Source organism: Strix aluco, chromosome 6 (assembly GCF_031877795.1).
Source record: "Strix aluco isolate bStrAlu1 chromosome 6, bStrAlu1.hap1, whole genome shotgun sequence".
Classification (NCBI taxonomy): Eukaryota; Metazoa; Chordata; class Aves; order Strigiformes; family Strigidae; genus Strix; species Strix aluco.
The window spans coordinates 23,025,226-23,052,928 of NC_133936.1; the positions used below are offsets into that span (position 1 = coordinate 23,025,226).

A 27,703-nucleotide genomic window follows, 5' to 3' on the forward strand; every position below is an offset into this window, starting at 1 on the left:
GTGAAGGAAGAAAAGAAAAAGAAAAAAGGCAAAGAAGAGTTTGTTTACTTTAAAATATTTGCCTTGCAAGTTCCACACCACACTCCTTTTGATTTCAGTGAATGTTTTCTATGTAAACAGTATCTAGCATGAGTTATGAACACCAACGATTATTAGCAGGCAATACTGTAGTATGCACATCTTCATCTGTCTTCCTTTAAGGATGTGAAAATAGTGACTGTGAGAAAAATGTATCTGGCTCATCTGTTAATGTGTCGGATCTCACTGGTTTTGCCTCTTGATATACACTCAAGGATCTGGAGATCTGTAGGCCTGGGTACTCTTTGGTTTGGAAAGTTTTTGCATGTTCTGAGGGAGGCTAGCCTGAAAAAAGACTTGGCTAAAGTGGCAGTAGGCATTCTGCAGTGAGGACTGGGCTGCCCTGCGAGAGCAGGTGAGCTGGGAGCCGCGGGTTCCAGCGAGGCAGCAGGGGCCATGGCTGCACCGAGCAGGGACATCCTGGCAGGGCCCCAGCCAGGCGAGGGGGACAGGCCCAGGGATGGCAGCCAGGGTTGGTCCAGTGACTGCCAGGCGAGTCTGTAGCAACAAGGCAGTCTCGAGGTCTGGCCAGGAGATGAAGTCCACGGGTTAGGGTTTGAGCCTGGATGAATGGGGGTTACATGCTCAGGCAGAGGCATGGCTGTAGGATAGCTTGGGCAGGGACCAAGGGTGATGGCCAGAGATTACACACAGCTCCCAAGAGAATCAGATGCCCTGACATTGCAAACTTTTGCAAAATTAGATAATCCACTGTGCTGCTTATGTCTCTCTGCATGTGCTGGGCATTATTCTGTGCTGGTTGTTGCAGCTGATAAGCAGTTTTACATGCTGGTCTTGCTTGAGTCAGAGCTCATGTGCCTGTCTGCTGCAGGTCTGTTTTCTCCTAATATTTTGGATTCCGAAAGACCTTTGTTATGTCAGAGTAGAGCCCACTCACGAGTCATTCTGGCATGGATGACTTCAGTTGCTGACACAATCTAATTGCCTTGTCAAGGATTAATTCTGTGGTGGTTTCCTTTTGAGTGATCATGATAAGATCTTTTATCAGGGACTTACTTTACTCATAAACCAACTTGCATGATTATCTCTTCATCTTTTGACAGCCATATTTTTAAGTGTTTTCTTTGTACACACAGCAAAAACCAAACCTCTAATGGATTTAATTTTTACATGGAGTACAGTATCCCTTTGGGTTTTTTTGACATTGCACTGTATTTCCTTTCTACATCTGAATTAGCAAATACATCAACTGCTTCAGAATCTGACTGCATCTGAAATTTTTTCTTCCTTCTTCACTGTCATCCAGTAGCTGAAGATACAGAACGAAACAGTGGTTTACAACTCCTCATTTTTCCACCTCCTTTTTTGTCCCTGGAGCCCAGAAGGCCAGTGAATCTTTTCTGAAATTGCTATAGGTCTGAGGTCCTTAAAAGAGAGAGTTACTGTTCAGAGAACAAGTCCAGCAGAACATGGCTTTCTCTAACCTGTCCTTGTCAGATGGGTATTTTATTTTTTTTGCCCTAGAAGCTAAGATATACGAATTTGCAGTTTCAAAATCACCAGTCTTTGTACTTTGTGGCCTTTTTCTGGCTGACCTTTCTCAGTAGTGATGAGAGGAAAGCAGTGTTCATAGTCTGTAACATTGTTTTCTAGGGTTTGCAGTAGTACCTCTGCTTCCAGTCTCATGAGAGCAGTGTTTTCTGTGTGTTCTGGACTGAACTAGTCAAGGGATCTGTAGTCTTACCTTGGAAATACTTTGTTTCAGCATCTGTCAAAAATAGGATTGGATGCTAAACCAGTATCTAACTCCAGCAACATTGATTATTATCAAAAGACTCAGTTAAATGAGACACATGCCTTGATCCCATTTATGTGTCTGCTTAAAGTATGGTTGTTAATTTACAACATAACAAATACATAAAAACGTAAATGTTAACACATAGACTTTGTTTCTGAGCTTTAACCATTTTCCAGCTAATGTTATGCTTCACAATGGACTAATAGATTGTGAAAAGTTGAGCCAAATGTGAATAATCACTAAAGTGTGTTAGGGGGCAGGTGAGAATCTTCACATAGGGCCTAAAGCCATCAGCCTCTCCAGAAGGTGGCAAGCAATAGTTTGATGGAGGAACAGATTACTCTCTTCTTAGATAAATGACTAGTAGCTTGTGTTTTAGGGAAGTGGCCAAAGGTGAATTGCCCTAGAGATGGGGATGGTTCATAAAGCAAAAATGGTTGCCAAAGTAGGATTTCCTTCTGTGAGGGGGATATGAGCTGAAAAAGAGCTGTGAGTTTATTAGATAAGAAGACTCTTCAAGGCTGATCTGAGTCTAGATGGATGTAGACTTGTTTCTTTTAATTTCCATTCTCTTGTAACTTTATAAACCTTGGTGAACTCCATTGTCTATTGTGGATGTAGTAAATAAATTCTTCTATTAGTCATTTATGTTGACCTGATTTGGTCAACATAATAAATAAATACATAAATAAATACATAAATGTATCATCCCTGGGAGGGATGGTATCAGTACAGCCAGATAACTTCAAGGAATTTGTGCCTATAGGCTCATGCAATCCATAGATGGTACTGAACTACTCTCAGGCAGTCAGCAGCCCAAAGCATTTCTTAGAGGCTGTAAAGGATAGTGGAGTTGCGCAGGCCAGTGCACAAGCCAATAACTCAGTGCCTAAGAAGAAGAGGTATTTCCATTGCTGAAGAGGAAATCTCTCTGGACTGCTAGTGAGAAGCCCAAGGATTGCAAAGGAGTATAAGGGTAGAGGACATTATTGCAAATTTTACAGATTGGGAAATTAGAGAGGGAAAAGTGAGATAATATTTCTCGGGTATGCACAAAATTCTTCTGTCCCAATACCTTAGCCCATTCCTATATAATGCTTTCAAGATCAGGTTTCTTCCAGCTCCTGTTAGTTGCTTCCCATATGGTGGTTGCCTTCACTAATGTAAAGGTTGAGCAGACTGTTAGGTCAGCATGCCTCTGAGATAACATCCCATTTTAGAATTAGTTCAGTTTTCATTAGTGAATTAACTGGACATATAAATATTTATGACTATCTCAGATGTCTGATTACAACAGGAAATAAATAATTCATTATAGAAAATTACCTTTGTACAATTGATACCACAAGGATATAAATCAGATATGGCAATTTCCAAAAAAGCAGCACAATATATTGTTTTTGTTCGAACACCCTGAAGTGAGTATCTTTTCGGTGCAACTGTTGCTGTTCTGAGTAACAAACCTTCCATTGTGTGAATAGGAGTGATGTGAGAAAGTCTATTTAGAGAAATGTGCAGATAATATAAGTATGTTGACAGTTGGGACAATTTAGGGAATCTATATACAGCATATGATTCCTCTTTGATGTTGGGAAGTTTCTGTGTGTAAGTCTATCAGTCCACAAGCACCATTTTGAATGGGGGTGTATTTGCCTTGTCTGTTGTACTTTTGCTTCTCTAGGTTGGTTGAAATAAACTTTGCACCTGCCAAAAGCTAACAAAGAGTAAAAAATAAATTTTGATGAGTGAATGACATTAAATAAAGAATTGAATACTCTGTGTGAGAAGCCAGTTATCAAGCTTTAAACTTAAACAGGGAGGCTAGACTTCAGTGGGAGGTTTTGGTCACATAATGGATTTGAAGAGGAACCAACCCAACAAGGAAAGCCAGAAGATTAAAGAAAAAGGATTCTTATCAGCCATTTTAAAGGAAAATCAGCCTCTCTTTCCATGAAAAGGGTGCTTGCTGCAGAGATCAGGAGGAATGACTGTGAAAAGAAGAGCAACTGTGTTTCAGAGTAAATGGCACAAGCTTGAAAGAAGAGATTGAGGACTCCTGGTTGTGGTGAGTTAGAAGCTGAAAGAGTTTGAGATGTCAGGAAACTGAGACAGTGAAGTCCTAAAACAAGATGTTTATTGTTTTGACTGTTCATTTATGTTCCTTGTAACAGCTAAAGTAAAGAGGTTTTCAGAAACCCTCTTAGGTCTGTGCATATATCTATTATACCTCACACATATCTTTAAAAATACACTTGTTGTGGAGCTCTGAGAGAGGGTTTCAAGGCACTGGAGAACAAGGTGCCAGCATACCTCTGTGGCTAGCTGAGCTGGTCCACAAAGTCATGTGTCTGATAAGAGAAGCCAAAATGCACATGCTCTGAGCTTCAAGGGATGCTTATAAACATAGCAATCCACAGGGATGCCTCTGCACTGTTACCTGGGGACAGCTGATGAGATTTCTGTGAGGGCTATTGCAGCAGAATATTGCTGTAATGTTTAGAGAGATGTAGCTTGGGATGCCTGTCTTCCTGTCAAATTACTATTTGAAAGGTACTAGTTCATCCAGTTTGTAAACTGAGAACCTGAAGCATGTATAAAATATGATTTCTGAGGTACAGGAAGTGAGTTACACTCAATTATATCTCTTGAGTTCTCCTAACTCCTAGGATTCTATTTGAAGTGTAAACTGTCCTTATAATGCTATCTAGTAGAAGGAGCACCCTAAGTCAGTGAAATCCTTACACTACGTCACTTATACGTGATATGAGTGATATCTTTCTTGAATGGATGATGTCAGTGGTGCTTTGCTCATTGTGCTTTTATTCTGCTTCAAGCTTTGCTCTTTTAGTAGGTACTCCCAGCTTAAACAGAGAGGTAGGTGCTGGGGTTATTTGCAGAGTATCCTCACTGAGGAAAAATGACCCATTGCTATATGGCATGATAGAACATAATGTCTGTAGGTTAAAGTATTGTTAAAAATTTGATGCAAACATAGTGCTGTAGATCCTGCTTCATATTGTGTGTACAATCTAATTTACTTACTTTTATGGTGAAAGCCTTAACTGATTTCTCAGTTCAGTGCTGCTTGTGGTGATATACGAGTATGTTATTTATTCTCTCTCTCTTTTTTTTGGTTTGTTGAAAGGTATCACAAAATGTTTTCCTCTTTCAAGTTCTGAAAGCCCACAGTATTGAACACAGAGCTGTTCCATAAACTGAACAATACATAAAAGAAAACTGAATAGCTGCTAATGAACTGCTAAAGGCTGGTTATTCCTGGTCATAGTTACTGTACCCCTACATAGATACTGTACATGGCACAGCATCGTTACCTGTCATGTTTTCTCTTTGTACATTAAGTTCAGGCATTCTCTTAATTTTCTTCAGGAGCATCTGCAGCAGCCCAAGAGTTAATCTGGGAAAAGAGGCCAGTTTATTAATTTATTCTCTGTTTGAATTCTATTCTGAAAGTTCATGGACGATTTTTTTTGTTGTTGTTTTTACTAAATTGTTCTCTCTTCAAGATCACAGCTCCTGGAGGTGTTAATCTCCCTCAAATCCCCTGAATCAGTAGGAATTGAAATTGATTAGTGCTTCTCAGTGTGAAATACCTGGCAGGAGCAAGCTCTGAGAATTTTTGCTTGTGTTCATATTGGCATCTGTTGTTTCTCCTGGGATGCTTGCACCTTTTCCTTCAATGGGATAGCTGAGTACATCGGTAATGCGTTTTTGTGTTAGTGGACATCAGGCCTATATGTAAATTGTGTAGACTTTCAGGCATCTTCTCTTGTGCAACAAAGACAAATGAGATCTTTCTTACTGATGACCATATATCAGAATGTATAGTAAAGCATACCAAGCTCTAAATTACACTTAGAAGTTACAAAGCCAGGCTTTTTACCGGATGAATATCTGAGAGAATCAGAGTACTGCAGCAATGTTGTTTGCTATGCAAGTCAGAATATACAAATGCATAAGTCATGAAGATAAGAAAATGTCCATCAGTTATTATATTTTACTCTGGAAAACTATTTTCACTCCCCCCCCCGCCCCCGCCCTGCAAACTAGCTTCCCATCAGAGTTTGCTAACACATTAATCTTTCTGCTTGCCTTAAATAATAACAAATGGTAAGGTCTTTTCTGGGTTCAGATCAGCAAAAAATTTGTTTTTGTTTCTCTCTGTAGATTGCAGCATTATTAAATAATGTATACAGGTATTACAGCTCTGAGCAGCTTCTATGTGTATCACTCTGTCCTTCTCTTTCACCTATCTGTACCCCCAAATCCCTAACTTATTTTCAAGCTCTATAATTAACTGTGAGCAGCAGTGGACATTGGCATTGTTCTGCCACTTTTTGTCAGCCTTTTCGGCTGGGAAGATGTCAAGCCAATTGCTTGTGGATTTGCCTTGGTCTTTGTTAGTGAACTCAGCTTAGATGGATATAGGCCCAGATAGCATAACCCGAATAATACATTTATAATTTATTAAACTTAATTCTTTAAAGGTTCTTTTGATAACTGCTCCATGAAGATAGCTGCTGAAGGAAGTTTAAAATTAATGGATTTTATCTCGTATGCCTATTATTATTTTTGAAGCCTGTTAGAGAAGAGAAATTATGCAAATTGGTGTCACGCTAGGCTACTGCACACATGCTGGTAATGCATAACAACTAGCTCACTGATGAAAATACTTCATCTTAAGCAAGAGTCATTGTCAGCACTGAGATGTTCTTTGTATCATGGTTAACAGTTTATTATTATTTTTCTTATGGATAAAAGAGAGTGTTCTCATTTAAAATCCTCATTAGAATAAAACTGCTGTAAAAGTAATGCTGGAGAATTATAGTAATGAATTATGATTGATTACATTATACAATTAAGGTATATTGTGAAACAATAGGAAGATCCCTTCAAAAAAATTAAGCAGTTGTTGCTCACTCTCTGTGAATGAGAGTGGCTTTAATTCTTCAGCTCCTGCGTGTAAAAGACTTGATAAATAGATCAGGCTCAGGATCAATTAGTGTCACAATGATCTTTAGTATTAATGAAGCAAAGCTGCTAGGATTGAACTGGTTTATCTGTACCCTCTTATGACAGCATCTTAAGCTAACACACACTGCATTGTCTGTCTAGTACTGGGCATAGGAACCAGTACGCAGAACATGCAGGTTTGTGCAGCACTGGCTGATACAAGTGCTCCCTGTGAGGAAGCTATCTTAGTCCTGAAGAATTCCGATATCCTTAGCGGGACAAAAATCCAATATCAGATAAGCTGGTTTCAGAAAATAGGTCGCTAACGTAAGTTTGCTGTTATTTTCTTCCCAGGTTTATCCTACATCTGTCTTAGATTTCTTTTTCCCCATCTGTACACAAAGCATATCAAGCTTTTCTGATTAGACTACAGTGAAGAGCCTGGTTTTGGTCTAAGGGTTATCATTCTGTTGTAGCCGTTCATCCTTCCATTTTAACATTAACACATGCATTTTGTTTGCCCTGTTAAATTGCTGCCAAAAGAGGCAGAGAAAACCTTCTCAGGTATTGATTTTTCACACATGGGGACTGTAGCTCGTAGTCACTTGGTTTGCCACCTGCAGTTTATAACTGAATGGGCTCATGGGATGATAAATTTCATTTTAGTGCCAAGTTCCCAGCCTGAGGTGAAATTGATGTGTTAGCTGTTAGTCATTTGTAACTGCTTTAGTGTATTTTGCTTTTTGGAATTCTATTTAGATGACTAATATAAATGGCATTTTTGCAGTAGAGATGCCACTGATCAGAACTTCCTGTTTGAGTTGTTGATCCCAACTGGCTTTCAGATATTTGGATCTGGTCTTGGATATTCATTTCTGCTTAATATTTTTTTCGGTCTTTCTGGTTTTCATTGTTACATTTATCATATAATAATTATGAACTATTATCATGGTAACTGACCAGGTTGAATTTTATTCCACATTTGGAACTTGGAGCTGTATATATGGAGCTGATTAATTAGTGATCAAACAAATGAAATGTATTATAGTTCCTCGTGAATGAACAGGGGCTTTATTTTCAGTGGTACTCAAAACTTCACTAGAAGTTTTTGTTGATTTCTATGTTAGTACCCTTTACCTCACAGGATAAGATAACTCTGCAAAAATACTTGGTTTACCGTGTGCAGGAAGCAATTTTTTGCAATAATTTGAATCTCAGCAAAGCATTCAGTCTTTCATCACTGAATACAATTTTTGCTGTTGGTCCCAGCTTCCATTATAGGTTTTCTTAAATACACAATGCCACCCAGAAACCTTGGAAGTGTAATTTTTCAATTAGTAATACATTTTGCTAGTTTTGGGAAAACAAAATAAAAATATATTTCTTGCACATTAGTGAGAAGTGCAGGTTTGCTTTACTAGTCATCTCTGAGGATTATGCAGTCTTTATATGCCTTGGCTTGGCCATTTTTTTGCTTAACTTCCAGTGTCAACACTGATTTTAGGATATTTATGTTGAACCTTAGTGAAACAGTCTTTTGAAGTTTTGTGAGAAAATCCTTTCTCACAGAAGATTGCATCCAGATTTGACGGAAAATTAGAAATCCTCCAAATAAATATGTTTCCACAGTTTTCATAAAAATCTGTGTCAGGCTAGAGGAATGAACTGTAAGCAGTATCTACCCTGAGTGGGATACAGGTTGAATTTTGTCCTTGATACATTCTGCTTTGGTTGTTCCACCCATGTGCTAACAATTCCACCTTAAACACAGCAGATGTTGTCCTTTTGGGGTATCAGAGGAAAGAAAGAATCATAATTCTTTATGATGGTAGAAAATAAATAAAAAGATACAGATTTATCAAATTCATTAGTTTCACTGTTCATGAAACAAGTTGCTTTGTGGCTTTCTTAGTTTTGTGAATTACTGTTTACAAATCTTTTCACTTTAGCTACATTTCAGCTTTTGTGCATATTCGATTAGAGAAGTTCAGCTATGGTAAACCAGGATAAAGCATGGTGTATCTATGAAATTCTATGAAAATGAGTGGGATTGAATGATTCTAACAGAAAGAAATTTGATTACTAATATAATACCACTGACATCAGTGAAGATTAGATAGAAGAATCAAAGCACCGAGAAACTTTCTGAAGTGCTAGTGATCATTTTTATTAAATAAGATGGAGTGGCTTGAGTTCACCCTCATCTTTAAGACCTTCCTACTCTAGAAAACCCTATTGGTTGCTTGTTCTGTTCTTGATCATGCAGTAGATTGAGGCAGTGTTTAATTTAACTTAAAGTTCAGGGCCCCATTCTGTGCATGCTAAGCAGATCTCTTTAAGGCTAGTACTACAATGTCTGCAAGTTCCATTCAACTAGGAAATGGCTTGAGGTGAAACAAACTGGTATGACTGTTGTAGACAGCAGATGACACAAAGCTATGAGTCTGTGGTAAGAGAGAAGCAACTTCAAAATGAATTACTGGGAAGCAGGAGACACTTGATATTTGAGGGAGATGCAATTACGAAGGACCCAAGATGCCAGTAGTGTTACCTGGACCAAATGAAAAATGGAAGTTTAGCAAGACTGTTGTGGCACTTGCTTGGGAGTTGCAGGATGAGGTGCTAAATACTTCTGGAGTAAAATAACTTCTTTGTGACCCAGCAACAGAGTCAGCAGTGCATCCTGATCTGACATGGGCCTTCAGGAAGGGCTGAAAATGCATACCTGGTAAGAGCAGCATTAGATTTGCAGGGTAGCTGGTCAGGGGCCAAGCTGTCCTTCACATTTGCCTACATGCATCCTAGATCTGTTTGTTTATGAAACTGGGTGATTGTGAGGATGTATTTGCCCACCCAGAGTAATCTGCTTTTCTGTTTGATTTATATGAACAATACAGAAATGATCAGTCATTGGACAAAGGTTAATGCTTTACTCATAAATATAAGGGTGCAATAAGAGTTCACTTATAAAAATTTGTAATGCAACAGATTATGATGCAATGAATCTAAATGGAAACACGCAACTGGATTGTCTGGTCTAGGCACATACATCTTTCCTACCATGCATATTCCAGGATATCAATAGAGAGATTTCTGGTTTAGACTCAAACATTTGATCCAAGAATTTGAATTAAGTTTATAATCTTATAAATGTTTGTGGTTCAGAACTGCTTTTGGAGTGGTGGTGTGAAATTTTCATTTGACTAGTGTTCAAAAAATCAAGTTGTTTTTTCTCTTTATTTCTAGAGGAGGAGGTGACACCTACATTTCTCTGCCATGACATCAGTAGCTGTATTGTGGGCAGTTTGCTGTGGTTGGTCACACAGAATCACACAGAATCATCTAGGTTGGAAAGGACCTTGAAGATCATCTAGTCCAACCTTTAACCTAGCATTGGCAGTTTCCAACTACACCATATCCCTCAGCGCTATGTCGACCCTACTCTTAAACACCTCCAGGGATGGGGACTCCACCACCTCCCTGGGCAGCCCATTCCAACACCTAACAACCCATTCTGTAAAGAAATGCTTCCTAATATCCAGTCTAAACCTTCCCTGGCGTAACTTGAGGCCATTCCCTCTTGTCTTATCACTCATTACTTGGTTAAAGAGGCTCATCCCCAGCTCTCTGCAACCTCCTTTCAGGTAGTTGTAGAGGGCGATGAGGGCTCCCCTCAGCCTCCTCTTCTCCAGACTAAACAACCCCAGTTCCCTCAGCCGCTCCTCGTACGACATGTGCTCCAGACCCTTCACCAGCTTCGTTGCCCTTCTTTGGACACGCTCGAGTAATTCAATGTCCTTTTTGTAGTGAGGGGCCCAAAACTGAACGCAGTCATTGAGGTGTGGCCTCACCAGTGCCGAGTACAGAGGCAAGATCGCTTCCCTGTCCCTGCTGGCCACGCTATTTCTGATACAGGCCAGGATGCCATTGGCCGCCTTGGCCACCTGGGCACATTGCTGTCTCATGTTCAGCCGGCTGTCAATCAACACCCCCAGGTCCCTCTCTGACTGGCAGCTCTCCAGCCACTCCTCCCCAAGCCTGTAGTGCTGCTGGGAGTTGTTGTGGCCCAAGTGCAGCACCCGGCATTTGGCCTTATATTTGATCTTAGGAATGGGGTTGTGTTTCATGCTGTGATGAACTAGAAGCATAGACAAGACAAGAGGCTAAACATTCACAATGCTTTCCTCAGAACTAGTGTCCAAACACAATCCATTGCCACTGGTTATCGCTCTATCTGGCCCTGTGGCTGATATTACAAATCTAAAATCTTAGATTATCTAGTCCATCCATATAAAGGAAGCAGAAGGAAAGAAAGTAACAAAGATACTCCTGAATTTAAAGGACTTTATGTAGAGATAGAGAGTGTAGGTAAGCACAACTAGCAAAAAGTTAAAAAGCTTTAAGTTGAAGTATGTGGAAGGGCAGAATATGTTTCCCAGTTACATCCTTTCCATCTCCACTTTGAATACCCACAGAGTCAGTTTCATGGTTTGTATATTCAACAGAGACTTGTTCTGTGAAATGAATTTAGTAGGAGTGTTCTCAGGTATCTACCATATAAATAATAGCACTTCTATTCCTGATTGTCCTATTTTTCCCTTACGTCAGTCTAGTGAAAAGATGTGATCAGTTAAAATATGTTTCTTTTTGTTTGTAAGTTGTGTAGCATCAGTAACAGCTTTTGAACATACTTTTATCCTTCTCCTTCATCTCCTTCCACCACTGACTTTTATCCTAGAAAGAACTATGCACATCACATTCTGCAGTCTCTCTTTCTGAGACCAGTTGAGAACAGTTATAGGATGGTGTGTTGATGGATTCTTTTGTATGCTTCATTTGAAAATATTGACATCCTCTTTGTTTTAACCTAGCCAGTGAGAAACAGCAAGAGGAGGCTAGCAGAGGAAGCTGTTCTGACTATTGATTTTCTGGTGCCTTTAGGTGGTTCATTAATTCCTCTAACAATTGCTTCTTAGGTAGCTGTCTGGGTGTGACCATTACTGGCCAGCAGAATAGGGGCTGTCATGGCTGGGTGAAGCCATAGCTGATAATGTCAGCTTCACCTACTGAATTCTTCTATGAGTTATTCATTTAGTATGGAAGCAATATTGAACTGCCTACAAATAGTGAAATACCTGCATTTTGAATATGACATTCTTATTCTTCCACAGTATGTGTAGATACCAGAAGAGTGAAAGCCAGCTGTTTCACAAGAGAGACGAGAGGGGCTAGACAAATAGAACATTGCAAAAATTAGCCCTGTGCACGAATTCTTTATGTGGAAGCAGTATGGTAAATTTTCTTTCAGTAGTATTGACTGGTGTTGCTATTATGTCCCTACCAGTGATATTAGAATTCAAAACTGTCTAGTACTGTATACCATGTCTGTTAGAAAGCACCAGGCTGGAGTGAGGCTTTTACTAATTTCAGAACCTCTACAGATGTCCCATTTTACTGTGAGCTAGAAAAGGGTGCATGCTGGAAGGCAGTAGGCAGATCACTGTTGTATAGAAGTTGAGTAAGGCAGTACTGAAAATAGAACAGTAATTGTAAAGCTATTTCTGGCACTGTTTTTCTTGCTTATGAGTCCCTCTTGTCCCTGTAAGTTCTGAGAAAGCTGTGATAATAAATTTTAAGAAAAAGTTGCTGATTTTATTCCAGAAGTAATTATAACATAAAAAAATCTTCATGTAGTTACTCTATATAGGGTTTGGGTTTTTTTGTTTTGTCTTCACAACCCAGGTGAAGATCACAGTAGAACTTCTAGGACACCACATACTTTTCCAGGTGGCTATTTTGAGGCTATTCAGAGCCATGGAATGCAATTGGAAGGCTAGTTCACAGAGGGAAAAATGATTTATGTCCATAACCCATATTTCTTTTATGTTATCTTTTATATCAAACAATACTGTAGTCTGTCTTAGAGATACTGTTAAGGGGTGATAATATGCAATCACTGATTCTAATGGTGACCTCACAGCAAAATATTTTTTTTTAGATGTAGATAAATGTTATTTGCACATTTACCTGACTGCAGTCTAAGTTAGTCTGTCATGCCTGGTCTGACTTAATTTGTTCTGATTATTAAAGGTTTTCAAAATAGAAAAATCAACAACTAAAACATCAGTGTGTTATCAATATTATTCTCACACTAAATCCAAAGCACAGCAATGTACCAGCTACTAGGAAGAAAATTATCCCAGCTAAAATCAGGACAAGGTGATATGAAGAATTCTTGGCCCAGGTGGCCAAGAAGGCCAACGGTATCCTGGCTTGCATCAGAAATAGCGTGGCCAGCAGGGACAGGGAAGCGATCTTACCCCTGTACTCGGCACTGGTGAGGCCACACCTCAATGACTGCGTTCAGTTTTGGGCCCCTCACTACAAAAAGGACATTGAATTACTCGAGCATGTCCAAAGAAGGGCAACGAAGCTGGTGAAGGGTCTGGAGCACATGTCGTACGAGGAGCGGCTGAGGGAACTGGGGTTGTTTAGTCTGGAGAAGAGGAGGCTGAGGGGAGAACTCATTGCCCTCTACAACCACCTGAAAGGAGGTTGCAGAGAGCTGGGGATGAGCCTCTTCAACCAAGTAATGAGTGATAGGACAAGAGGGAATGGCCTCAAGTTGCACCAGGGAAGGTTTAGACTGGATATTAGGAAGCATTTCTTTACAGAACGGGTTGTTAGGTGTTGGAATGGGCTGCCCAGGGAGGTGGTGGAGTCCCCATCCCTGGAGGTGTTTAAGAGTTGGGTCGACATAGCACTTAGGGATATGGTGTAGTTGAGAACTGTCAATGTTAATGATTGGACTAGATGATCTTCAAGGTCTTTTCCAACCTAGATGATTCTGTGATTCTGTGAAGAAACCCATGATATTTACTTTAATGATGGAGAATATATCTTTTTATGGGTAAATGAAAGAAAGCCTGTCAATGACTGAAGCCTGTTAATAAATTTTTGTCTTACCCTATTCTTTGTCTTGGTTGGTCAACTTTTACAAGATTTATTTTAAGTTAGCATATTATCTCTGCTTTAAAAAAACCCCATGCTGTTTGATCCTATTTCAGTCTGAGAGCAGTTTGACCAGAATACATCAAGTTGTCCTTACTTTTGCTTTGCATTCTGTCTCTTCCCAAGTATGCAAAACAGGGTTTGGTAGAGTGCTGTGGGCTTATTGATGGCATGTAGTCATTCCTCAAATAGCGTAAGTGTGTGGAGTCCCAAATAGCTTTGTGTAAGATGTTCCCTATCCAGTAGAGTTAATTGCCGAAGTGTAATTTTTCAGCATCTGGTGTGGGCTATTTTGCTTGCCTGTGTGGCACAGATTTAACCACTGAGAAACCTTCTCCAGCTGGTGGCAGAAATCATGAAATACTTGTAATCAGTAGATTCTCTAATAGGTTGAGGCTCCCTCTGGGGAGGGCACAGCTAGAAGTCACTCTTTGTACATCATTTCAAAGCCCAGAGAGATGTGGGGCCTGATGTGGGGGGAGCGAAAGGAGAAGTTTCTTCCTAAAGAAATTTCAGCTGCAGCATTTTAGTGTTTCTTCTGAATATGGGGTTGTTGTAAAAGTGGTTGCATTCATATGTAACTTTTCATTGTAGAAATAAAAAGGAAATGGCAACCCTTGTTTAAAAAAAGGACATTTTGTTTTCTGAAGCTCAGCATATCAGGAAACAGAAAAAGAAAAGCACACATTCACTTTACAACTTTGGCTTTTTCCTTTAATGTTTACATGGATTGAGAGCAGCCCTGCAGAGAAGGACTTGGGAGTAGAAGCGGATGGAAAACTGACTATGACCCAGCAATGTGCGCTCACAGCCCAGAAAGCCAACCGTATTCTGGGCTGCATCAAGAGAAGTGTGGCCAGCAGGTCGAGGGAGGGGATTCTCCCCCTCCACTCCACTCTCATGAGACCCCACCTGGAGCACTGTGTCCAGCTCTGGGGCCCCCAACATAAGAAGGACATAGACCTGCTTGAGTGTGTCCAGAGGAGGGACATGATGATGATCAGGGAGCTGGAGCACCTCCCCTATGAGGACAGGCTGAGAGTTGGGGTTGTTCAGCCTGGAGAAGAGAAGGCTCTGGGGAGACCTTATAGTGACCTTCCAGTACTTAAAGGGGCCAACAGGAAAGATGGGGAGGGACCCTTTATCAGGGGGTGTAGGGATAGGATGAGGGGTAATGGTTTTAAACTGAAAGAGGGAAGATTTAGATTAGATATAAGGAAGAAATTCTTCACTGTGGAGGTGGTGAGGCACTGGAACAGGTTGCCCAGAGAAGCTGTGGCTGCCCCCTCCCTGGCAGTGTTCCAGGCCAGGTTGGACGGGGCTTTGAGCAACCTGGTCTAGTGGAAGGTGTCCCTGCCCATGGCAGGGGGTTGGAACTAGATGATCTTGAAGGTCCCTTCCAACCCAAATCATTCTATGGTTCTATCACTTTGTGGGTTTTTTTAAAAAAAATCCAGATTTTACAATATTGAAGATAATAGCTATTAGAAGATAGTATCCATAATAGATACTGTTCTTTTGCTCTTTTGTGCTGTAAAACATTCACATCTATCATGGGAATGTCATAAGGGTTACTATGTTGTGTGCAATGGGCACTTTCACTGATGGCAGCTGTAGAACCTCATTTGGATATACTGCTTGAGTTCAAGGAGAGGGTGTTTTAGTTTAAGCTGAAGATGTTTATGGTATGAACTTGGCAAATCTGATTCCATGTAATGGAATGCTGCCTGTAAATGCTGCCTTGTTATCACAATGCATAGAAGTGCTCACTCACTAAAATTTTTCTTCAGTCCTCCACCAGGACTCCATCTGTAACAATTTGTTGTTAGATTTTATTCTGTGAACATTGTCTTCTGGTATAAAGAAATGTTAATGTATTTTGAAAATTTGGAGATACCAAAGGATTAATTACTAATCAGAACAAAAGCAGGCAATGACACTAGATTGTTTTGTTTTGTTTTCAGGAAAAGCATATTTATCCACAACAGCTGCTTGGAGGGAGGCATCATAATAAATATTACATTGGTACAATGAGTGCCATGCATCATTTTCTGGACAATTTGTGTGATAGGGAAGTTGTTATAGGGACAGGGAAATAAATATCAGTCTATTTTTTTTTTTTTTTTTTTGTGAGGTTGCATCAAAGCTGTTTGCAGTCTATTCTTCTCTGTTTCTTTGCACAGGAACGTCTGTAGCATTTCTCCCAAAGCATTAAAATCACAGATGTTCAATATGGGTTTTTTTAACCTGAGATGCAACTGTTCCAATTTATGTTTGTATTCAACTCCACCCCCAAACCTGCAAGCAAACCTTGCTCTTAAGTTTGGCTTATCAGGAGCTATCATGTGGCTGCTGTCTTCAGTGCATGTAGTACAGTCTCTTCACTGATTTCCGAGAAATTTTTCACCTGACCTGCTTCTCTGTTGAGGTGCTAACTGTATGTGTTCAGAATACTGTTATTTGTTTGTGGTGTGCTATATTGGATCCAGGTAGTGAGAGACTGTCCTAATAACTTACATTATTGACCCACAACCCCAGATAAATGACATTGACTCTAGCTTTTTTTTTTCACCCTTCTTTTTCTTTCTTTGCATTTTTGTGGTCAAGAGACCAAAGCAATTTGCTATACTATTTGGTCCCATCTTTGGTGCAACTACAGTTTTAACCAAGGAGGGAAATAGAGTTTTTTTCTAAATGTGCCTGCCATTGTTTAAAAAAACATTATACTTCTAACCTGACTTTGGCAACAGCCATGTTTTGTGCCTGCTATATGGTAAATTACTTTAACACGTTTAACAACATGCAAACGTTTTGTCTTAGGATCTAAAGGAATTTAAAAATCTCTTCTGGAAAGGAACAAAGCATGCAAATGAGTTTACACACATGCTTCCAATTTGCGTATTGCTATACAGACCTGCACTGCATGTGAATTTGCATACAGGTTACTTTCTTCTCTATCATGAACAGAAAGCACAATTATTTCTTTAATTAGATTGAAGAGCTGCTGCTTCATTTCTTATTATTTTACCAGTTTCCTCAGCCTGGATCATGTTTCTTTCTGACTAAATTGCTCATGCCAAATAGTTGTCACTGATGCTGGAAATAGTGAAGAGGTAAATAGGACAGCAAGTTTTTAAAATTATTTCAAGCAGGTTTGCAGATATCAGACATGCTTAGAAAGAAATGGCTCAAACCTTAAAATTGAAGTGTATGTTTGAGGTGCTAGTTGATCCATCTCCAAAAATCAAGAGCTTTTGCAGTCAGTGATGGTGTTGTCTTCAATTGCTTTTGTCAAGATCATTTTCTTATTTTTCTGCTTCGGCTTGTTCATTGATCTCAGACTTTACATCTCCTAGTTAAATGTACAGATAGCTGAAGTGGTCTACCTACTGACAGCTACCAAATGGGCAAATAATAATTTTTCTTGGAGAAATCATGACCCCTAATGATGAATTATACAAGAAGATTTAGTTAATCTCATCTTAAACTTCATCTTTTGTTTCTCTAATTCCAGTTCAGGGACAAGATCTAGGTTCTCACTACTTGAAATGAAATCCTAAAATGGTATTGGCATTTTCCTAATCACCAGAACTTGCTCTCTGTGTAATTTCAAGGGTGGGAAGGAGCCTTTTGCATAGGTTGCAGTGATCCATACATCACTCAGGAGTGTTTGGGGAAACAACTCCCCTGACCAGATCTCCTGAAGGTGGAGGTGTAGTCAGCTAGTGTAGCTGACCATAACACACTCTGACTGAAATATAGAGCTAGAGACAAGTGCAATTGTTGAGAACATCTCCAGTGATGAATGTCACCCCAGTGGTGTACCTGTTGCCTATTATCAAGTTAGTTTGTGTTTTATGATACCAGCCAGCCCAGTCTTAATTTCTATTAAGCTAGTTATACATAGCCCTGTTGTAGATATGGCAGATATGATGAGGTGTTACACCTACTGAATGTCTGTCTGGCAATTATCTAGGGGGCATTAGACAAAAATACAAGTATGACATGGCTTTTTAATGCATGAGAAATAGGGCCATGCATCATGAGCCATGTTAAACCAATTGTGTAAAATGTCATTAAAAGAGCATGCAGTAGAGGGAGGGATCAGATTTTGTCAGAACTTGTTAAAATCTGTTCAGAATGATGCCGTGTATGGGGCAATGTTTGACGCAAATAATACATACAGAAAAGTAAGTAAAGAGAAGTGGTCTTCAGAGTTTTCTTTCCATTCCTTCATTTAGTGATCTTATCTTTCTGTCTGTATCACAATCAGTTGTGATTCTGTCTGTATTTCTTCTCAAATTAGGATAATATTTGATTTCATTGTCATCACATTCCTTCTTTAGTACAAAGTTATTTAGGGCTTCCCACTGTATGTGTGTCTGCTTTGTTTTCCAGGAAGCCATTGTATGGATTGTTTCAATATAAATCCAGTATGATTGGACTAGAATCATTAGCTGATCCCTCAGATACCTGGGAAATTATAGAGACCATTGGGAAAGGCACTTACGGTAAAGTCTATAAGGTCGCCAATAAGAAAGATGGGAGTCTGGCAGCAGTAAAGATTCTGGATCCTATCAGTGTAAGTAAAAAATATTAAACTGTACCTTCATTGTTAATTTTAAAGAATTCTCAGAGTTGAAAGGTAAATCAAATGTGTAAGATATCGAAAGTGTCCCAAAGGGAACAATTTTGCAAAATGCATTGACAGAAGGAGTTTGGTACCAGCACCTGAAAGCTGCAACTTACAATTTCATCATCTTGTATGTTATTTGAAGACAGCATTTGCCTAGTTTCTTTTTTAGGTTTATGTAATTCTTCTGGTACAAATGTAGGTGTCTGTGCTTGGAGCGTGGAAATGATAAGAAGGCACAGAGGCATTCCTCTTAGGGACCTGCTATAGCAGGGAAAATACAAGATGCTGTTAAACTTAATGTTCTTATTTTATTGTGTATACTCCCTAAAACAATTACTTTTCTTACCACAGAAGTACTGTGAACTTTAGGACATTTTATAGTTATCTTTTATAAGTGGGTAATACTGTGAGGCAATAGTTAAGATAAAAACAGAAGAAGAGCACAGCCCAAATTCTCAGAGGTGGTTCTGTGCCAGCTCCAGTTTTAGTGGGTATTAAATGCCTAGCTTCCCTTGGGAAGCAAGGCCCTCATTTTCAATGGAAGATTTAATTGACAGCTGCTCAGGTTGGATCAAGCTGGAGTTTAATCATGACAGCTGGGCTAAAATACTTGCTAAAAAATGTTATGCTGCTGTCATATATCACTACTGAAATTCATCTTGGTATTCTGTTGTATAAATATGAAGGAGGTAATAAATAAGATGATATCCTTTTTAGCAAAATGCAAAAAAAAAGGGAAAATGCATGTAAGAGCTTAGATTTTCTAATAGTCACAGTCGGTGCAGAAACAAGGAAAGATTTGGTGCCTAGGTACTGTTCTGAGTGGTGGCCTGTATGCTGATATTAAACAGTATTTTGTAATTGTCATTCATTAACAAATATTTAGTAACATTTGCTTATTTCATGGGTTTTGGTTTGTCTCTCTTTAATTGTTTCCAGTGTATGTCTTTTTCTCATAAAAATGTCTTTGTTTCTATTGAGGTCCCCTTTGAGGTTTTGTGAAATTGTTCTTTGTTTGGGTCCTGTCTGATGACCATAGAAAAAAGAATGAATCAAAGGTTCATGTTTTTACAGTTAGCTTACACATTTAAAATATGCATGTTTAAAAACAGGTTAGAAAATAATACATGTGTAAATTTCTTATTTAGACAACTGAGCAAAGTTAAGTATAATTTTTTTTTTTCTGGCTAAGTATATTATGCACTGAAACAGTATTTGAAGAACAACTGCTTGCTTTACACAGACTTCACATTTCTGTATGTAAAAAAAGCAGGAGGGGCATGATTTGGTGTGGATTAAATTTACAGTATTGCATGAGTAATTTCACCTGCATTAAAGTAAAACCATTTAAATGTGCAAACTAAATAAAAAATAGTTTTTTTTATCCGTGAGAGGTTGTTCTTGTTTCCTATGAACTTATTGTGTTTATATGTTCTCTATGTTTGTGTTTTTTATTTAGGATGTAGATGAAGAAATTGAAGCAGAATATAATATTTTGCAGTTTCTTCCCAATCATCCTAATGTTGTTAGATTTTATGGGATGTTTTACAAAGCAGATCAATATGTGGGAGGACAGCTCTGGCTAGTACTTGAGGTAAAAACATTTTGATAACATTACATCTTAACTAGGAAATGTTGGGGGGGTTTTTTATTGCTAGAAGAGTCACAGACTTTCATGATTCTCTGATTAATCGCTGTTAATCAAAGGACTGGTGATAGGTGATGTGTGGTAGCCTACTGTTGAAAATCACATCCAAACTACCTCCAAAGCAAGCAAATCTTTTTGATAAGAATGGTTTGCCTAAAAACGGCTTGATTTTTTTTCATGTTGGAGGATACATTAGATAAAACATTCTCTAAACTTTTGGAGAGCTCAAGCAGTTAAGGGGAATGGAAAAGATGATGAAGTAGTAACATGGAGGATGGTTAACAAACATGCTGCCTATTGCAAAAGTGAACAGAAACAATGTATTGGGAAAATCTGTTTTATGGTAATTTAAAACTAGAGGCTGGTTGTTGTTGAAAACCTAGCAACAGAAATGCCTTCTATTAACTCTTCTTGTTCAGTGGCAATCGGTATTCTTGCAATGAAAAATGTATTTTGGTGGTCTTGTTGCCAGTTAAATGACCGCCAAAGATTGTTGCAAGATGATAATTTCTTCTAGATATTTTCTAGGCTTAACTGATACAGAGCTTTGCACAGACTGATGGGCAGTAACAGACCATTCAAACATTTCTCTCTAGACGGGTGAAAGTTAGCATTCACTTTTAAATTACAAATCATTTTAGAAATTCCACTCCCTGTTCTTGAATGGTGACTGAAATCAGAATAGGGAATCTTTATTTCCACCTTAAGTTGTGGAATCCCAGCAATACATCTAATGTCTGTGTACTGCAGAATTATGGAGCTTGAATAAAAACCTTTGGCTGTGCTTCATCTTAAATTTCAGTAACTGTCAAAAAAAGGGGCTTTAGTATTTATCTTTTGGTGTTGTTTTCTATTACAGTAGAAAACCTGCCTGCTGACTTTGTGTTGAGTTTGGGCTTGGTTTCCCATGTGTTTTCTTTTTTTAATACAAGTGTAGCATATCTGAAAGATGTGTCATATGTGGTATTCCATATAGCAAAATTTTATAAAGCGAAATCGTAACATATTCTATGTAAGAAAATTGAATGTAGAATTTGAGAGAGTTAGGTGTTTCTACAGACCTTATCAATTAAGTATGTTCATTTCAGGTGGCTTTTGGCGCACATTGTTCAAAGTTTTAAAGAAATATGATATTTTAAAAAATGTGTTTTCCTTATACAGATAAATTTACCAGACAAGGCAAACTTTTTCTTGCCTTGGAATTTACATGCAAATTTATGTATGCATAGCAGTTACTTTTTATATTATAAATTAATGACACTTTTTCAGTAAAAGGGAATATACAAAGTATGCAGACTTTGATCCCTGAGTCTTTGAAATATATTTTGGATGTGTGACTTCCAAAATTTGTAACAAAAAGGTGGATTTTTCTTTTTTTTCCCTTTAGGCACAATTTTGCCATGTTTACTCACTACAAGCAGGACCTCACTTTGATAAATGTCTAGGATGAGGAAGGGTAACAGAAGTGGACACCATATATATTTTTATGATGATGCAATTCTTGGATAGGTGTAGCACAGACAACTGTAAAGCAAGCTTCCCTACTTTTCCATCTAAATGTCCACTTTTTAAGGTATTACCATTAGGTATGAAGTGGTAATGAAGTTTACAAGTTCATTTTGTCCTAGATCTTTGTTGACTGTCAAGAACAGCGTCACTGACAGCAGCAGTAGTGTTTGTGGGATATATTTATTTTCAGAGTCAGTCATTCGTTTAACGTATGCTACCAAACAGCTGTCAGTCTGTATAATTTTTCAGTCACAACCAGCTTGGGTGTTTTTTGAAGTGAGGGCATACTTTTCTATATTTTATTTCCAGGCTAGAGATAAGTTTAGTACAGCCTGTCTCAACAAAACATTTAGCACAATGAAAGCAATAAATAAAAATCTTTGACTTAATGTCTTGTCAGCAAATGGTTAAACATGGAAAGAAAAACATGCAGATTCTTTCCTGAGATGTTGAAGTTCTCCTGTAAATACATTTGATGATTGATATTGAGCTGAATGCTCCCACCTTATTGATTAAAAAAAAAGATCCCTAGTAATTAATTAAAAAGCAAAGTAAAATTCCTGCAGAACTCATCAATGTTTTCAGTGATGAAATTTTGCTTCAGGATCTTATTTACATAAAGGATGTCTTATCATGTGATCTCGTCCTTTCCACAAACTAAAACTTTTAGTCTAGTGAAATTTTTTGATGCAAGGGGAATTTAGTAATAAATGAAGGAAAATATCAACATATCATAGAAATTAGTTATTGAACTGATCCACAACTCAAAAGCCATTTGAGAGATGCAAAACTTGAGAGTTTGTAGAACATCTGTTTTCATGCCATTCTCCTGATTTATAGTAGTATATTCAACTTAATACTGATAACATAAAATGAACTTGTGTTGAAGTGCATGAGATTTCTGTATGGCAGAAAGGATGGTAAGGGTGCTTGCTACAAAAACAGGTCTAGAGGAGAAAATTCAATGAAAGAAAGGCAATCAATTCTCCCATGATTTTTTTTGTTGAACAATTTTGTATATTTAAGAAAAGGACAGAGAAGGAGGAGTAAGGAAGGAGGCAAATAGCTGTTTAGAAGGGCGTGGACAGTAAACTAATGGTGTGGGTGAAAACGTATTTACAAAGATTCTAATTTTACTTTTTCCCTTGCTCTTTTGACGTATGGCAGCACATTAGTGGGAAATGCTTGCAAGAAGCTGCTTTTCTGGATCAGAATGTTTCATCTCAGTTGTTGGCAGCACATGCCATCAAATCTGAGTATAGAGATATGGCTTCTGTCTACTTTATATTGCCTGCCAGCAGGAGCATTGATGGAGTGAAAGTTTAAAATGACTGTAATTTGTTGCCTTCCAGTTACCAAGAGCATCAGTCTTTTCTGTCTAGCCTTTTCCTTGCACAAAAGCAGTTTTTCAAAAAGGCAATGCACGTATTATTTTACAAATACTCAAATAATGTAAATTTGACTTATAAATCCTCTTTTAACAACAAAATACAGTCCTGTTCATCATATTTTGATTTTTAGTTACATTTTACAAATGATACTTTATAATCTTTGTTTTTTGCTTCCCTCCCCCCACCCAGACTGCTGTGATTTATTATTAGCATTGCTAATAAAATATGTCCTAAGGTGGGGTGACAACATAAATAATTGCAAGGTAAAAATCTAGTTGTTTCCAGCCTTGTGTTGTTGTGCAGTTTTGCACAGTAGGCGTTTAGAGCCTAAACAAGTATATTCAGTAACTGAGGACTTGTCTTGCTTTTTTCCCCCCTTGCAACTCCCCCCTTCACAGCTGTGCAATGGAGGTTCTGTCACAGAGCTTGTCAAAGGCCTGCTGAAGTGTGGCCAACGGTTGGATGAATCTATAATCTCATACATCTTATGTGGTGCTCTCTTGGTAAGGATGTTCATTGGGCTTGTAACGACAGCAGAGGGTGCAATTTACTCATCTCATACATACATTTTCCATTTATAATGTATGGTAATGTTGACAATATTATGTGGGCTATTATAGCAGCAGGGGTTGTATCAAGCATGTAATCCGGTGGACAGATGTTTCTATAGAGTATGTGCAGATTGTCTTCATTACATTCCCTAATAGTAGGGTAATTGTTTTTAAATAAGGGAGTAAACTTATTTTTGTTACTGCTGGTATATAGGGCCTTCAGCATTTACACAATAACCGGATCATTCATCGTGATGTGAAAGGGAACAACATTCTCCTGACAACAGAAGGTGGAGTCAAGCTCGTTGACTTTGGTAATGACCACTTCCCATTTGTTTTCCTGGTACATGCAGTTTAGTCAAAGGCATCTGTTTACTTTCCCCCGGGAAGGCAGAATGCCATAGCGAGAGACTTTTTCAGAAGGATACGCAGAATTATTTTAAGAAAAAATGGAGAAGGAACCTGATACAGCAAGAATAAAAATTCTAACAAAAAAATCAGTAATAGACTTTTAACTTAAAAGCTTAAACATAATAATTTAATAATTAAAAATAGTTCTGAAGTTGCCATTTTATCTGAAAAGCTCTTTTGCATTTCACAAGGAATGCCAGTTTCAGGGCAGTTGTCCTCCTAATTTAAATTTAGATATTCTATCTTTTGCATATGAAAAGGAAACATTCTTCTCTCTGAAATGGCTTTTGCTAGCCTTAAGCATATTTTTTCCCTCTGAGCAGAAGGTAAAATGGTCCCTTGGGTCCAAAACCCAACATCCATTTAATTTGTGATTATTGCTGTTAGATTTGAGCATCGCCAGTCTGGATACATCATAAGAAACAGGAGAGAGAGAGTAGGTAGATAGAAAGGGTAGGTAGATATATAGGTAGATAGAAAGGGACTTGACAATAGAATTTAACTCAGTTCAGCAATTTTTTTCCCGTTAAACATGCACTTAGAAAAACAAGGCAATGCTGTGGTCCCTCAGATATGTATGCAATGGAATGGACAATTTCATTAAAGGTAGCAGAAACAAATTATTAGTAATATGATTTATTAATGAAACTATATAATGCATAAGGTAATCATTGAGAATAGTGTTGTGTGAATAACAGATGTTTGTTTAGCAGTGCATGAAGGTAAAAAAAACTTCACAAAATGAGAGTAGTGTAAAATGGCATGCCAAAAAATTCTGCAAATATTTTTTTAAAAATCCCAAAATATTAAATTTATGCAGTGGAAAGAAAATTTAATACTGATGTCATGGTATTATAAATTTAACATAAAAATCTGTTGAGGTAAGTTGGGAAACAGGAGACTTCAGTATCTTCTAGGGACAGAAATTCATTATGTTGAATGGTAAAGGCAACAATTAAAATAGTGCTGGGAGAAACATATGGCCTGAAGCAAAACTTGGAGTCCCTGACCTAGTACAAAGGAGGAAGACCCCTTCTCATTTGGGAGAATTTTGACAGTATGGTCTTTGTAACTACTTCTTTCTGGGAAGAGCTGGCTTTTCTACTCAAAGCAAAATGTTTTTATCAGATGTATCAAAGGGCTTAGCTGCAGCAGAAGCTTAGCTTTGAGCTCTGGCTTCCAAAGGCAGATCAGTGTGCTGCAACTCCAAGTGGCAAATTCAAGGAAACTGAGAATCCCAACCTTTCTGGTGTCCCATGGGTCTCTCTGATTCCACATTTAGGTTTTAGAGATTTTTTTCTACTTCTTAAGTTACAACAGTAACACTAGAAAATTACAACAAATATGACTACCTCAGAAAAAGACATGAGTTAAATCTCTAGTGTTTCCTAGCACTCGATGGTTAGGAAATGCCAAGAAATGCCCCTATATCTGTGGACTTCCTGACTAAAGAAGCATCAGGCAGCAAGCTTTCATTAAGCTGCTATTTTTCCCCTCTAGGCCACTGCTGTAGTCATAGAAGGGACTCTGGAAACAAATTAGGACTGTGTCACAGGTGATACTGTTTGCAGAACTGTTTGACTCACTTGTTGCAGAAAGTGGAAGATATAGTGAAAAATGCAAGAAGTTCAGGAAGAGAAGGGACTTGCAGTTCAGACAGTTGAATAGCATCAAATTGGGTACTATTCTTGCTTCTGCTGGTATTTCTGTGACGTTGGCAGGTCACTTGCATCAAACTTTTTAGAAGTGGCCACTCTGTTCCTCTTTTTCCTGATAGGCAGTTTGAAACATCTTGTCCTCTGCAGAAGAGCTATGTATTCTTGAACTGCAGCTGAGATCTATTACAGTTCTACTTGAGGCATGTGGAGTGCCTGAAAACTGAAAGATCTCAGATTAAGTACCCCAAAACAGTGGATTCTTTGGATATTTTTAGGTTAATCCCTGGAACTAATAATCCTTTCCTATTTTGCAGGAATGTTAAGGAGATTTATTGTTTGATGATGAGGGAAGGAAACATGTCAAAAGGAAAATAATAATTTTAAATTTAGAATAGGAATGGAAATACTAAATAAGTAATGAACTCAAGTCAATGAGGATAAAAAAGATATTAAATGACTACCTATTTGGTGAATGCTATCCATTCTGTCCACAGAATGAGACAGAATCTTGAAGAAAAAACAGTTACTTCATATTCAGGGCTGTACATACAGATATTAGGTCACAGAGAAGATTACACAAATATCCTTAATGAGTTTGGGGTTTTTTTTGCCTTTATTGCATGACTTTACAACTTGCTTTTTCAATGAAACACACATTTCTTCCCTCAACTGCTCTTGACAGCATGATATATTTGAATAAATGTTGGTCATGGTGTAAGTCAACCCAAAATGTCTGCAACTTATCATTCATTTATTCTCATGCTTGTTCACTCTCTCACACTGTCTCCCTCTCTCAGCAATTTGATATTCTGCATAGTTTTGGAGTGTCCGTAGATAACAGCTACAAATTAAGCTACCTGAAGAGGGATCAGAGTTAAATGCACAGAGGCTTGCTGTAGGTCCTAGCCATTAACTATTTCACAGCAATACTCAGGAAATCACCAAAGACTTGCAATCACACTGAAAGATGAAAAATAAATAAAATTTAATTTTGGAGCCAGCAATCAAATTATTTAACTTATGAATTATGAGTCCAAGTTTCTTATTTATTGGCATCAGGCAATGTGTATTTATGTGTTTCTGCCCATTTTTGTCTCTGGGTAATGCCATAGGAGCAGACCACTGTGGTTTTTGTTTCTAAACAGTGTTACGGTGAAATATGTTTTTAAATCAATATTGGTTTTGTGTCAACTTACTGGAGTGCTCCTGAATTCTACAATTCAATTATATGTTGACCAGAACAAAGAAGAAGATATGCTGTGAAAGTTCATTCTGATTTGTTAATGTTGTTTGATTTTACTCTAGTTCTTTCTTCATTTTTTCAGCTGTGCTTCAGTAGTCCAGCCCCAGTCAGCAAAGCACCGAAGCACAGGCTTTGTTTTAAGCATGTGCTTAACTGCCTAAATACAAGCTGCAGTATGAGCTTGAGCTTCTGTGCTTTTCTCAGTAGGGAATGATTAAAGCAAGTGCATAAATGTTTTGTTGAACAGGAGCCTCTGCAAATACTCTAGTGAACTGCTTTCTTGCCAGCAGTGTTCGGGAACTAAATTTCTGAAACAGAAGTTTTAAAGTCAAGTTGTAATTTGAATAGTTCCTGTTTATACTCATGAAAATAGCAGAAAGAAATATGTGATATTTACATGCCAATTGCATTTTTGAGTTTGAATGAAAGTGCTTCAAACTGAGAGTCATTCACAAAAAATCTCTCAGCAATTCTGAACAAAACCAGCAAGCTGAAATTAATCAAACAAGTAACTTAGTACAAATCCTGCACCTATTTTGGCCAGGCATTCCACAGCTGTACTCCTAGGCCTGGGATTTGTTTTTCAGGTACTTGAAATAAACTGACTGAAATGACAGAATGAATTTGAAGCCAAGTTTTTTGGATCTGTTTTATTGCAGGTGTTTCAGCCCAGCTCACCAGCACACGGCTGCGTAGAAACACCTCAGTGGGAACACCCTTTTGGATGGCACCTGAGGTAGGCAAACATTCCTATCTGGGTTGTCTCCATTCATTGCGACACACACGTTGTTGCCAAACATAATAGGAGAAAAGGGTATCTTTACTTCTCTCCCCTAT

The 27,703-nt window shown here is 38.3% G+C and overlaps 1 protein-coding gene across 1 annotated transcript in view; it reads left to right on the forward strand.

Moving 5' to 3' along the window:
- The window catches only part of MYO3B (myosin IIIB), a 214,396-nt gene that overhangs the window by 13,397 nt on the left and 173,296 nt on the right, over positions 1-27,703 (forward strand). Inside the window, 5 exon segments of the mRNA XM_074829074.1 lie at positions 18,218-18,401; positions 19,915-20,049; positions 23,402-23,506; positions 23,769-23,868; positions 27,526-27,602. Coding sequence (XP_074685175.1) covers positions 18,218-18,401; positions 19,915-20,049; positions 23,402-23,506; positions 23,769-23,868; positions 27,526-27,602 — 601 coding nt within the window.